Source organism: Centroberyx gerrardi, chromosome 18 (assembly GCF_048128805.1).
Source record: "Centroberyx gerrardi isolate f3 chromosome 18, fCenGer3.hap1.cur.20231027, whole genome shotgun sequence".
Taxonomy (NCBI): Eukaryota; Metazoa; Chordata; class Actinopteri; order Beryciformes; family Berycidae; genus Centroberyx; species Centroberyx gerrardi.
The window spans coordinates 7,596,854-7,610,764 of record NC_136014.1 but is presented as its reverse complement, the minus strand read 5'-3'; the positions used below and the strand labels follow the sequence as shown (position 1 = coordinate 7,610,764).

Genomic DNA, 13,911 nt, shown 5'->3' with positions numbered 1-13,911 from the left:
CAAAGACCAAGATCAAGATAGTTCACTCCTTATTATAGCCCTGTGGAAACCCTTGTCCACTAGACAGGAAGACACACACAATGGGCAGCTGACAGGATAGCTAGCTAGTTAATGCATGCAGCAGCTAATTTACGCACCAACCTTCATGAATATCCATTACGGATATATGACAGCGATATAGGCTACTGCCAATGCAGGAGTAAACTATTGTAAACTGGAAACTGTTAAACTGAACTGCTGACTTTTTTTCACAAATTGAAGGTCTCACAAAAGATCGACTTGTGCCGTTTGGCTCAATCAAATAAGCCTCTCGCAGAGGAAAAAAGTATTTGAACCAAACGTTGGACACTCTCATTAACTCCAGGGTAAAACCAGGTGGTTTACCTAACGCCAATTAAGCGAAGGCGGAAGTATGTAGGAGTGAAGCCTCTCGCTTTCACTGCATATTTTACACTCTCTCGTTCGCAAAAAGGCGGAAGTAACTCATACGAACGGTGGGTCCAAGTGTCCGTCGCGTTTCATGACACTCTGAAAAGGCCTAAAAAATTGAACATGAAAACAGGAGGAAAGATGAGGCCTTTCAGCTCAGGCCTGATATGATATAAGAAAAAAGAAAACTGGGGTACAAACAGCATTGTTGGACATTGCAGAATACTTTATTAAACTTTAAAGGCTTTTGAATTTGAGTAAGTAATATTTATTTCTTTAATTACATGTGCTAAAATCAGCTTTCCCCTTATCTTCTTTGAGTATTCTGTCATTTTGTGCTCCTGCTCAACAGGAGGAAGACACCTATCGGACTGTCCCTGGACAGGATGAGCAGTAAGTCTACTTGAGTCCACATCAAAGGTGTCGTTCACACTCCTGAATACCAGTCCCATGTTTTCTATCAATTCCATGTCAGTTATTAAAAGAAAATGAAGTAAACATTGAAGGTTAAAGATAGATTTTTAAGCCCTGAGACAAATGGGGCATTTTGAAAGGGGGTTTAGCCCAATTTTAGAAAAGTGCTCCCAGTCACACTGTACATACATGAAGTCATATTTTTTGAGTTTTCATTTAAAGGTGTAAGGATATGAATCTCAAATGAATACCTGTGTTGCACCGACATAATTATATTGAAGTTACTGTTGTAAGATATATCCCTGTATAGAACTGATTTTATTGAAAAAAAAAAGTCTAAATCAATTTATTGTAGGGCAATTGGTGATCTGAGATATATATTTGTAAATCATGTGTTTCCATCCCAGTGAGAGACTTTATCTGTTGGCCAGTGGTCTGTAACCCATTTCTCCCTCCAGCTGCTCTGCAGTGAGCGCACCCAGCAGAGGCTGACAGTCCGGATTGAAGACAGAATAAGCGCTCAGTTCTCCGGGTTCGCGGGTGGCCGGGCTGCGGAGTCCTTCGTACAGCCAGTAGAAGAGGGAGATGAGGAAAAAAGGCAGGCCGAAATCCAGCTCAGCAAACAGTCCGAGGAGAACCAGCCAAAGCAGCATTTTGAGCAAAGTCAGGTTGGAGAAGGCGAGTTGTGTGGAGCCAAGCCATCTGCCCAGAGCGCTGTCCAGCAGCCAGGCATCACGGGCCTGAGGGGAAGACACAGGAGAAGCTCAGAGACTGGGCTCAACACCTTTCATCAGTAGGAGTTTTAAATACTACACTGCTAACTTGGTATGACTTACCAAGTAGCAATATATAGGCAGTGGTGGAAAGAGTACTAGAATGTCCTACTCAAGTAGAAGTACTGTTACTTTGCTGATATTTTACTTAAGTAGAAGTAAAAGTACTGCTGTAAAAATCTACTGAAGTAAAAGTAAAAAGTGGCTCATTTAAAATGTACTCAGAGTAAAAGTTACTGTTAGTGATCTTTTCCAGAGATTAAACTAGATTCCTTTAATTGGAATATTTGGAAATGACAAAATAAAGTGCAACAACAAAGTAAAGCCAGATTACTCTTATCTTCTTTGCTGCAATTTGTACTCTGCAATGGATGCGATTTAAAATGTAACTAAGTACAATACTACAATACTAGTACAGTCTATGGTGCCCACAGGACAGGAGGAATTTGCTTGTCCGTTTCAATGAAAAGGTTTAAGAACCCCTGACTTCACATAAATTCATCCCATAAATGAAATAATTTACCTCGACTTGAGTATAACTGTCCCTTGAACTCGGAGGTGTCGTAGTGTTTGACAGTTCCTCTGACTGTTTGCTGCCAGCTGTTGTTGCTGATTCACTTGTACTGTCCGGCTGGACAGCTGTGTCCGCTACTGTTAGTGTTTTGGACTGAGGAACGGTACATTCGTCCTTTCTGGTCGCATTTTCAGCCTTTCTTCGGGCTCTGAACTCTGCTAGCTTTTGTTCCATTACAAATCTGACATTTACCTAGCCGGGTCTGCGTGGCAAAACAGGTAGTAAGTTAGTACCGCACCAGGAAGCTGCCAGGAATATTACAGCTCATTCAAAACATAATGTAGTCACTGAGGTTACTTCTTTCTCAGAATCGTTTTCAATATTATCTGTATCGAACGCAATAATGTCGAGTATCCTTCACTTTAGAGGCAGCATTTTGGAGAAATATCTCACTTGCTGCTCGTTTGTTTACCTTTCACGTCCGTGTATATCTGAAAATACGACGTCGTGTCGTAAAGACCGTCAAATGCCGTAAACGTGTCGTTTTTCAACATAATTTTTCACTGCTCGGCTAGGTTGTTTTCATCTGAGGTGAGTACTCTAAACCGAGCATTTAATATGAAATAATTGCATGGATATATGTGTATTTAAGCTGTTTATTAGGCTGCTTGTAACCTTCGCCTATGCTAGTTAGCTTGTAAGCTATAGATAGAAACCGACACCGAGAGAAAAAGTGAACGGCACGTAATGGGGCTATCGACGACGATAGCTCAGATAATCAATTGGCTAATTCATCATCACTTAACCACACCAGTCGCTTTTATGAGTGCAAGTCACTGTGGGAAATGAGTTAATCTTAAGTGATTTAGACACGACAGAAAGAGTGTCATTACGGTTAACTTAACTGCATTCTTACTAGTTTAGGACCACATACTAAGTATGAACTAAGACCAACTGTGAAACGGCTCTCAGCCATGAACCCAGTATGCGACATATATTGCTAACACTGTAGTTGGTTAACACAGAGTACATGTCACATTTGGTAGTTTACGTGCAAATTCCGTTTTATATATATATCACTGTTTTCATTACTGTATAGAATTGGCAAGAAGAGGATTGTGTCCATATCATTAAAACTGTCTTGCACTGTCATATCTAGTTTGGGACTGTCATTTTCAAAAATGTTACAAGTACATTCATAACAGTGACTTATAACAGACTCTTTTTTAAATTACTAGTAAAGTCTGGGGATTAAATGTTATTGCTTGTTCAGAAAATCTCCACTGAGGCTGTTCTCATTCACAACCCAGTCAGCAGACACACCCTGATGTGCAGAGGGTTAACAGTTAAAGGTTGCATCAAGCTGTGTGAACTCAGACCAAGGAAAAGCAAGCTGCACAATAAAATACTTAAAATAGTTTTGCTCATTTAGGAGTTTAGTTTCATTCAATTCCTTTGTCTTTTGAAGATTCTTTTGATTGATCTTAAATGGTTCATCTGAGTAAAGGTTAGTCTTCCTGCTGGTTATAGTCTCTCTCCTCTCTCCCCAGACATGGCCTCAGCTCCGGCACAACAGCCCACCCTGACTGTTGAGCAGGCCAGAGGTGAGAAGAGCTGGCCTTCTTTTTTGAATGACATTGGCATTTTCTCTAGCTTTCTTTCTGAGGTGGCACACACCATTGCTGAGGAAATACTGGAGAAACACTGGCAGCATCTGTTCTTTCATTTTAGGCTGTGTTTCTGTCAAGGAGTTGTGTGTGCATACTCTTCTGTTACAGTGTACAGAGATGCTGATGCTGTTTTTGTGTGTTTCAGTGGTGCTCAGTGAGGTGATCCAGGCCTTCTCTGTACCGGAGAACGCCGCGCGGATGGAGGAGGCGCGGGAGAGTGCCTGCAACGACATGGGCAAGATGCTGCAGCTGGTGCTCCCTGTGGCCACCCAGATTCAGCAGGAGGTTATCAAAGCCTATGGCTTTAACAACGAAGGAGAGGGTGAGGCAATGCTCTGTGGCCTAGAAAAGGAATGGATTTAGGCTCAATATTTAACTAGATGCTGATTCAGGAAGGACAATAGGACTGATTAACCCGCTTTTATGGTTTTACAGTGGTTTAGTTTACGACAGTTTTATGAAGTTGATCCTGGGTCTGTTTCACTTTCAGGTGTTCTAAAATTTGCCAGATTGGTGAAGATGTACGAGACCCAAGACCCGGAGATCGCAGCCATGTCAGCCAAACTCAAGTCTCTCCTCTTGCCACCTCTATCAACACCACCTATAGGAGGAGCCATACCAGCTTCATAGGAAATATTAACCTTCCCTGGTTTTGCTGAATGGATATCAAATGTTTATTAAGTGCAAATTGTCTGCAAGGCTACTTTCATTTAGTGCTTTTGACCTAGACGTGATCCTGTCTTCACTTCATCTAATTTTCTTGAATTATGGAAAATAACTCTTCAGACTCGCTGTGGTAATAATATACAACACAGTGTGTGTGTATAACACGTGGTTGATTTCAAGTTCCAGCAAAGATGAAATCCACACCTGAGCTACATTTCTAGTTTCATTAAATGCATCCTTGCAAAAAACGATGTTACTGTAAATTATTGCTTTTTAATGTTTCAGTATTTATTTGTTACATATTACTTTATGGCCATTGTCATGTCATTGAACCTTAAACATTTTCTTTTGATGCCATCTTTTATACCATTTTTATATGCTGTCTGATGTTGACAAATGTTGTCATTCTTAAGTTGTGTATTAAAATTCTTTGAGAAATAGTTTTCTGTGAATCCCGTCTCTTGTGTGGCACTGCAGCAGTCCGAGAAAAAGAAATAAGCAATACCTTCCATACATCCATATTAATAACTTTATTATTGCAATAAGGATTTGGCAACTATGACTTTATAAGTTTACTCTGTTTTTAAAAATACTTAAGCGCTTACACACACATACATATACATATATACACACATTTCCTCAAAGGCAGTTCTCCTTTGACCCTAGCTGTGGTGTTTATGAATAAAACATTATTGTGCCACTATATAAAGTTTGGGTTCATGTCTGGCTCCTCTCTGTTGTGGTTTTGAGTTTGGGTGCAAGCAGACACGACACTATGTGGCTAATAGGATTATCATAGCAGGAGAGTTATACATTAAAAAAATGTCTATTGGAGACCTAGGGTCTAGGTACAGTATGTACAACTGAAGTGTCAGAGTCACTGAAATCATCCACTTAAAAACACAGGAAAGTTCATGTTATCATATGTGATCATAAAGTGCTTTCATATTTAAAAACAAAATGCAAACAATAAGTGCAAAACACGTGCAGCCAGCACCCAGTAACAGATGTGACAGTCATTGTAGACCAGGTGCATATTCTCTGGACTGTAGTCCTCTACTTCTGGATTGTAAATCTGACAATCTTCCATTTGTGTGTCCTGTGCGTTATCACCCCATAGCTTTTCAGATCCAGTGTCATTACCATGCGTACAGTAAAATAAAAGGCATTCCCAGGGAGAAATGCTGTTTAGTCTCTTTCATCTGGGTGTCGGTTAAAAGTTGTGCGTTCACACACAGAATAATGCCAGAGGGTGGATCCAGTATTGCTGACGGTGGCACATCTCAAAGTCTTGGCTGGCGAGCTCAGTTTGCGCAGCGCTCCCTCTTGTGGTGAGCAGTGGTTTAGTCCTTCAGCCTGCTGGGCGGCTCCAGTCATGATGAACCGGGGCAGGAGAGCTGGACAGAGGAGGACGACCTCACATCTCAAAGTGGCGAAAGATGCTCTCGACGTAGCCCAGCACCCTCTGCCAGTCCGGCCCGCCTGCCTTCAGCATCTCCTCCACCGTCTGTCGCACAGTTACCATTAAAAGACCAGAAACAGCTCTAAAATGTTATCATGAATTAAGAGAGATCTACAAATCGAGCTCCTCTGTGAAAAGCCTGTCATCAGAGAAAAGCACTTTGCCCCGATCATAAATCTTTCCCCCTCAGAGAGACATGGCTGATCACAGCTGTATTGTCTGAGATGTTATGTGACAAGCTGCATTCCGCATCAGAAGTGTGTCGTGCAAAATGTCTTACCAGCATGGCTACGATTCCCACGCTCTCTCCCGTCTGAAAAGCCAGGTCCAGGTTTTCCTTCTGCAAGAAGAAACCACAGCAAAGTCAGAATCATCTCATCACCTCTTAACTACACATTTCTACAGATTCATGTAAGAAGGCCTTGTAAACTTTATAGAAATAGTCATTACTGCTATTACTGAGTGGATATCTGGGCATTTCATTCTGGCTATTACATAATCTGTGCATTACATTGCATATGTGCATTAGATACTGATACATTTGTATTTTCATTATTAAGTTTATACATACTTATATTTTCGCACATAATTGACACCTACACATGTTTAACCCCACAATTGTTTGCATCCTATTTTATTGCATAATTGCTTTATTAGTCTCCTCCTTTTATTAGTTTTTATTGCTTATTTTTTATATTGCTTTTTCTCTATTTGTCTTTTCCCTACTGACTCCTGTTAATTTTGCTGCTGTAACGACTTAATTTCCCCACAGGGATCAATAAAGTTTCATCTGATATTATCCCTCATCTAATCTGTTACAGAGGGTGAAACAGCAGCCTTCCGGTTACCTTCAGGACAGTCACATTAAAATACAACGCCGCCATCTTAATGCCCACATATCACTTTAACCACACTGATATATACATTGGGTTTTTGTGTGGCAATGTTATTTTTCAGAGGTCTAGTGTAATATGAAATTAACCATCTGCAATTGTACAAGTATATACATTTTTGTGTTAATTGTGCTAATATTAGTGCAATTTCAATGGCATCTCTACCAGTACGGTTCATCAGATATATCAGTTTGCTGATATATCAGGCCTATATTGTATTTTTTATGTCTGTATAACCAGCAATGAAAAATAATTTTCTTTGTACATTTGATTTATTAATTTTTTAAAACTTTTTATTTAAGTGCTGAATGTATTCCAGAGTTTCCCGCCTTCAACAGGTAACCTTAAAGGTTTTAGTGTCCCATGATGGTCTAAATGCTGTTTTAGAGGCTACTCTGCCCCGAAGAGTAAAAATCTGGGTAAAACACTGAAAACCTGTCATTTTGGGGAGATTCTTTGCATGAAAATGGTCAAATTTAAACATGTTAAATAACGGCACAAAATATCTGCTATCGGCAACAAACCCACAATGGTTGAACCCTGCCAACAGATGACAATGTTAGTGCACTGGTGCATTGGTTGGGTCTACTCTGTATTGATTGTTTTACCTTGTCTGCAGGGTTGAGGCTGCTGTATGGGATGTGAGAGGGTAAATAGGTGTGGTACACAGCACAGAAGGCCAAGCCATCCTCCCAGCTACTGCTGAAGTTGGTGATCTCAATGTTCTGCCACAAAACATAATGATTCAGAGAAGATACGATTGGTTATAGCCTACCAGTGTCTCCTAAACTATGAGTCAGGACTAAAAAGTGGTCAAGGACACTTTTCTGGTGAGTTCCATGTTTTAATTAGCCTGGACTGAATACCTGAGGTCAAAAAATATAAGAAACCCATTTCAATTGTGTATCTCATGAATGGTGAAATTCTCCCCTCTAACCTTATAGCCTTGGGTCCGACTCTGGCACCAGCGCAGCAGGGAGTTTCTCCTGGAGCCGCCGTGACGCCGCAGCAGAGCGCTGAAGCCATCCTGAGGTCTGAGGAGGAGAGAGAAGACTGTAAGCCCCTTTCACAAAGAAGAGCTCTCATTTAGAAATTAGGTATTGCTGCTAAGTCTCATTCACACTGCCCATTGAAGGTGAAATTAGTGTGATTTTTACCGCCCCCGTAGCACAAAATGACTACAATATATCTGTGGGGGACGATAGGCTGAGATTTCTGGCTTTCAAAACTCACTTTCCGGCCCGTACTCTGTTCTGGAACAAAAATTTCAAGACTCCCAATGATTGAAAGTCACAGATTAATTAATGCCTCAGTAAAAGCCATAAAAGTCAGCATGAACCCTCTCACACTGAAGTTGTAATGCTGGAATTCATAACAGATTTTTTGAGTGATTCATTGCAAACCATTTCAACAAGTCATAGAATGTGGCAAGCACTTTTCACACGGTATAAAAAGGTAGCTTCAAGCTGAATTTGTGACTATAGGTTGGAATGTGGCTTCATGCTGGTTTTGAAAATGCAACTCTGACTCATTCATATGATAGAGCATTATTTACCAACCCACAAGGCAGAATCAAGCAGGGCACATCTGTGTAAAACAGACTGTAGTGACTGTTGAGGGGTTTTGTCAGTGCCAACAAAGAAAAGAATGCAATATCCACTTACCTAATATAATCTGAGTTTTGGTCCTCATCCTGTTTTTCTGCCGGACAAAAAAAAAAAAAGCAGTCACAAACAAAGCAGCTATCCTTGGTAAACTTATCAAATTGTCAAAAAGAATGCCATGGTGGGTAAGTAAACTTGAGCTCACTTGTATAAAAGCTGGACCAGCTGTCCTGCCGTTGTAAAATGCGATCCATCCTTCTCCCTTTGGCTGGCTCTTCTTTCTGGAAGGGGAAGAGACACTAAGGACTGATTCTACATTGCTTCATCATCAGCAAATGTTGATATAGCATTTGATATAATTATGAAAGTATACTGAACATTTTCACATCAGTTCAATTGCTTTACCTTGCATAGTGGCAGTGTTGTGCTTGTGTTTTGCGAGGTCCCGTTCTGAGTGGAGGTGTCAATTGGGAGGGGGAGTCGAGACAGGCTCCTAAAAGACAGAAAGTTTGCATGTTTGATAATACCTTCTTGTCATAGAGGTCACACACATTTCGTGTAGACTCACCAAGATCGCTCAGACAGCATCACGATCCTCCTTGGATCTCTCGGCCCACATCCCTCCTCTTTCTTCTTCTCTATGGCGGCCAAGCTGCGCAGGTACGCCTCCGCCACACCCTTCCCCGTCAGCTTCCCTGTCCCGTTTGCCTCCTCGGGAGCATCTTTAACATCCATCCCTTCATTTGCTTCGCTCTCCTCTTCTTGCTTTTCAACACTTTCAGCTTCTGCCTCCGCTGGTTTTTCCTCCGCATCTTTCAGCGTGTCTTCCTCCTGTTTGTCCGTTTCAGTCTGGCCCTCCTCAGAGTCTTTTCCCTCCGCCTCTTTATTAGAGTCCGTTACGTCTTTGGCCCTGTGTGATTCCCTCAGGGCGTCCAGCTCGGCGCGCTCCCGCTGGCCCTGCAGGGTGAGTTCAGACAGGCGGCGGCGGGCGTCTCTGTGCTCCGCTCTGAGCCTCTCCAGCTCTCCGTCCTTGTCCTGCTGTCTGCCGAGAGCCTGGGCCAGCTGCTCCTCCGCGGCCCGGTGGCTCTCTTGGAGCGAACCCAGAGCCTGCTCCGCTTCGCCCCGCAGCCTGTCGGCCACGGACACCGCCACCTGCAGGTCGCACTGGAACTGCTGCCACTCGGCCCTCTCCTCCTGCCGCGGGGGAGAGGAGAGGGAAAACCCACCATCAGACTGAATACACAAGTTATTCCTTCCGTCTTGTACAGCTCAGCCTATTTGTGGCCATTAACACGTCTCTTTAAAAGGGCAACAAGTAAAATGTTTACTGACCCATAGCCCAAAATGACCATAACATATCTGAAGGGGGGTTGATAAGGTTGTTGCTCAATACCAATGACTCAATGATTACTTCACCAGGTGCTGAGATTTCTGGCTTTCCAAACTCACTTTTGATTACTTTTGATTTTGGAACAAAGGCTCCCCCCACCCATTGGAATTTCAACACACCCACTTTTGTTTTAATGGAAAAACACAAAAACACATGCAGAACCTAAGGCAGAAATATTTCCAACAAAAACATCTGCATACTTGTATTGTTGGTAAGATAAACGAGGTGAAATGCACCAGCTGACATATGATTCAACGTCCAGCGCACACATGGAGCGTGTGTGTTATGTGTGTCAATCAATAAAGCACTACAGTGATAGTGTACTGCAAACACACCCAATAAATAGGGACTTTGCATTGGCCCACAAGAAATCCAAACAAAAAACACTGTAGCCTTGGATGAGTTCATTGCCTGTGAATGCGATGACTATTTAACAAAAGTATCTGAGGTTAACTTTATAGACTTTATGATACAAAAATCTTTCTGAGAAAAGAAATCTTCCACCTGTGCCGGCCACCAAACTGCTTATCATAAAGAAGCAGTAGGGTCCCACTGTTTGCAGGAAATATGAAATACATTTTTTTCCAGGACATTATCAATCATAGTGTGTAAAGATACAGTATATCAATCTCAAGTCTCTTCACTGCAACTTGCATGTCGTGGCAGCATTTCTTAATATGATGATGTGGTGCCTTGTAATATAGTTATGCTGCTTAAGATATTTAAATATGTCTTATGGCCTTTGATCATTAGAGGTAGCAGGGTGCAAGGGAATACTATTTTCTTAAAAATACTGCACCTGGACCTAACACATCTTATTTTCCACAATCATTCAAGTTTTCAAAGTTCTCCATGACATTTGATTTGACATTTCATTTATTTAGCTGACATGTGGCCAAATCATTTTCCCTTGCTGTGTCAGTGGCAGGAGGAGAGGGGAATGAGCCACATGGGTGACTGCAGCTCTGCAGGCAGGGAAGTGACAAGTTGTAGGTTTTAATAAGATTTCTAAGTTTTTAAATTATCCCTTGACTGATCAAACTTCATTTTTACATGACCTGGAACGACCAACGGAAATATGTTCTGAAACGGGAAAACATACCGGTCAGTTAAAACGATTGAACCGAGCGCAAAGCGATGACGGCCGCTGTGATGCCTGCAAATTCGTATGCCGCCCCCGTGTCTGATGCCCCCCCGGCACCGTGGACACAGTTCCATGTTGCAGCTACCTATAATTGGGTGACAATTTAAGTAGGAAGTAGGGCTTTGTCTCTGACTCACCCTCAGTGTCTCCTTCAGGCTGTGCACCTCCTCAACCAGCTCATCTCTCTCCGTTACCAAGCGCCGGAGCAGCTCTGACACAGACAGGACAAACACAAAAGCCCAAGGGGTTGTGGAATATTAAGGAGTGCATGGAAATAGATTTAACTCTTAACTATCACAATTGGTAACTGATCCATTACATTTACTGGAGAGCAACACAGTAGGCAAACTACAGTTACCACTGAAAATATAGGTTAGTTCTTGTTGGATTACTCAGATATAACAATGGCTGATCACGGTTGTAAATGATAACATTACAATTACAGTCTGTAATTTGGACTAAATAATAATAAACTTTATTATATAGCACTTTTCACAACAGGAGTTGTGACCAAACTTGACCAAAATGGTAAAGTAATGGCAGTAAAAGGTACATGGCAAAAAGAAGCAATAGTGAAGGAAAGTAAAACTGTAAGATGTTAATAACTGAATTAAATATAATTTAATTCAGTATTAGACGATGTTATGAACAGGCCTTTTTGTCCCAATGGGTCTTGAGGAGAAATTTGAAGGAGGACACTGATTTAGCCAGTCTAACCTCCTCCTCTTATCCATTTAACTCTAGATTCTGTATTGACAATCCAAAAGTATCTCAGTGTAACTTTGTGGATGGGGAAACAAGCCAGACAAAGTGTAAATACTGCATAAATACTGCGAGGAAGTGATATGCATGACAAACGAAGCTTTGCTGTTTGTTTGGATCAGCTGACGATCAGCTGATGCTGCCTGAACCAACACAGACACATTCAGCGCTTCAAACGAGGCGCTCCATTTTAGCTGTCAGCTCCTAATTCATCCCCTGTCTGCCACATGCTGCTTCCTCCCTGCACCCCCTGTCTGCTTCCTTATTAATCAAATACACTTTGCAATGGTATGTTTCTGTCGGCTTGTCTCTTGAAATGACGCATATTCCGTATCTCAGTGATATGCGTCTGCTGGGTTCTGTTCTGTTGCCCTGTGGGGGGTTGATTGCGCTCCCCGCTGAATCTTCAGCATGCTGCTTGGATTCACACAGGGAGCAGAGCAGAGCCTGTACCGCCAAATACAACTGTATAACCTCGTACAATAATGGTGTTGACTTCATGGTGAAGAGTGTTCCTATTTTCCTATTTTTTGCGAGGGAAAGAAAAATCCGATTTCAATGTGTATACTGGAGACGCATTTATTTTATGTCAGGTGTAAATATAATCCAGCTAAATCATATCTACACACAATCCAGATACAAGACACATGTTAAATCTTAGTGAAAAAGGGGCCACAAAAAGCAATGCCTTGATTTAAAGCAAATAACTGACCTCTGCTGCTTGTTGGCAGCTTTGTCAGGAACAGCCTTTGCTTTATCTTTTCCTCATTGCCCTGCGTTGTATATTTATGTGTGCAATAAATAACTTAAAGGGGAAATAAGTATGGTTTTCCATGCCCCATAGTGCACAATGACCGTAATATATCTGCAGGGATTTGATAGGTCATCAATACCAATGACTCAACAATTATTTCGCCAGGTGCTAAGATTTCTGGCTTTCAAAACTCACTTTCTGGCCCGTATTCAGTTTTGGAACAAAAACGCCACGTATTTGCATTTCAAGACTCTCCATGCCGCTTCCTCTGATATGATGTGAAGACGGCAAGAGAGGAGTGTGTAGGAGGAGACAGCTTCTGCCAATATTGACCAATAGAGGTCAATAAAGGTCATAGGTCACTTAAAGCCCCTTTAAGGAAAGAAAACAGAAAGCCGTGTGGATGTGGAGGGAGGGCCTACCTACTGCTCCTGTGGTGACATCCTGGCCCGGAGTGAGGCCCAGCGAGGCCCGGTAGTGCTCCATCAGACTGAGCAGGACCAGGGTCATCTCCTCCCCGGCCCGCTCCGCCACCGCCTGCGGCTCCAGCCCGCTGTCCCGCTCCTGCCAGCTCTGCTCTGACGGGGAGCCCCTGGACGGAGGCAGTGACACCGCCGCCTCGCTCCCCTTTCTCCCCGGGGAAGCGACGCCGTCTACGCTGATCACCGCCCATTCTGCGGGAATGGACAGTTTTTGCGTCCAGTCGGAGGGGGGGTTGCCGCCGGCGGCCTCGGGCGACGGCGTGCCTTTCTGCTGCTGCGCCTTATTGGTGGATGCTGAGGAGGGGGAGGCCATGGCGGTCAGCTCTGCTTCCGAGGGCGTGGTGGGAGGCGTGTGGAAGAAATCTAAAGGAGAACCTGGGAGGGAGAGCAAAATAGACACTGAGGAGGCGTAAGAAAGAGAGAGAGTCAGAGAAGAAAAGGATAGAATACCACTGTCCTGAGCTAATTCTAACTTTAAAAAAATCAAATAGAGGATGGAAACACTCGGGTGTGGTGAATGCAAACCCCCCCCCCCCTCCTCACTGCTTTTCTTCGATGCAGATGCAAGCAGTCAGTGTCTTCTCCCTCATTTACTGTGCTGGAGCTGATTGATGCGGCAAAGAGCCTCTCCTGCCAACGCCTCGGCTGGAAAACACACACTGATCCCCCATGTGGCCCGATCCGGGGAGACACACTACTTCACTGGATCTACTATCTAACGGCAGCTCTCACTGCAGCCACGAGGCCGTTACATCTGTAGGCCATACTGCCAGTATCCTGCAGAAAACACGTGCCTCCGAAAAGACGCTTTTCCAGGAATTGAGAGAAATATGCTTGATGCATTATTAATAATCTGGCTTGGTCCCAGGATCATGAAACATCCTCTACAATGTCAGCTGTCAGCTGCAGTGAGAAAACAAAAGAGCAAAGTTGGGGGTATGCAGTTTCTGCCTG

At 42.9% G+C, this 13,911-nt stretch overlaps 2 protein-coding genes across 3 annotated transcripts; one reads left to right on the top strand and one right to left on the bottom strand.

The window, feature by feature from the left end:
• Positions 1–642: 642 nt before the first annotated feature.
• Positions 643–2,627, bottom strand: saysd1 (SAYSVFN motif domain containing 1). Of its 2 annotated transcripts, none has more exons than XM_071906961.2 (2): positions 2,140–2,627; positions 643–1,583 (listed from the first exon to the last, which is right to left on the bottom strand). In XM_071906961.2, the coding sequence occupies exons 1-2, from the start codon at positions 2,362–2,364 to the stop codon at positions 1,260–1,262; spliced, it is 549 nt and encodes a 182-aa protein (XP_071763062.2). In that variant the 5' UTR covers positions 2,365–2,627; the 3' UTR covers positions 643–1,259. The 2 variants fall into 2 exon arrangements, with proteins under 2 accessions (XP_071763062.2, XP_078145824.1); XM_078289698.1 differs by having other exon boundaries at positions 643–1,606; positions 2,157–2,624.
• Positions 2,628–2,644: 17 nt separating this feature from the next.
• Positions 2,645–4,873, top strand: grcc10 (gene rich cluster, C10 gene). Its single transcript, XM_071906962.2, has 4 exons — positions 2,645–2,721; positions 3,681–3,734; positions 3,946–4,122; positions 4,291–4,873. The coding sequence occupies exons 2-4, from the start codon at positions 3,683–3,685 to the stop codon at positions 4,428–4,430; spliced, it is 369 nt and encodes a 122-aa protein (XP_071763063.1). The 5' UTR covers positions 2,645–2,721; positions 3,681–3,682; the 3' UTR covers positions 4,431–4,873.
• Positions 4,874–13,911: the final 9,038 nt, after the last annotated feature.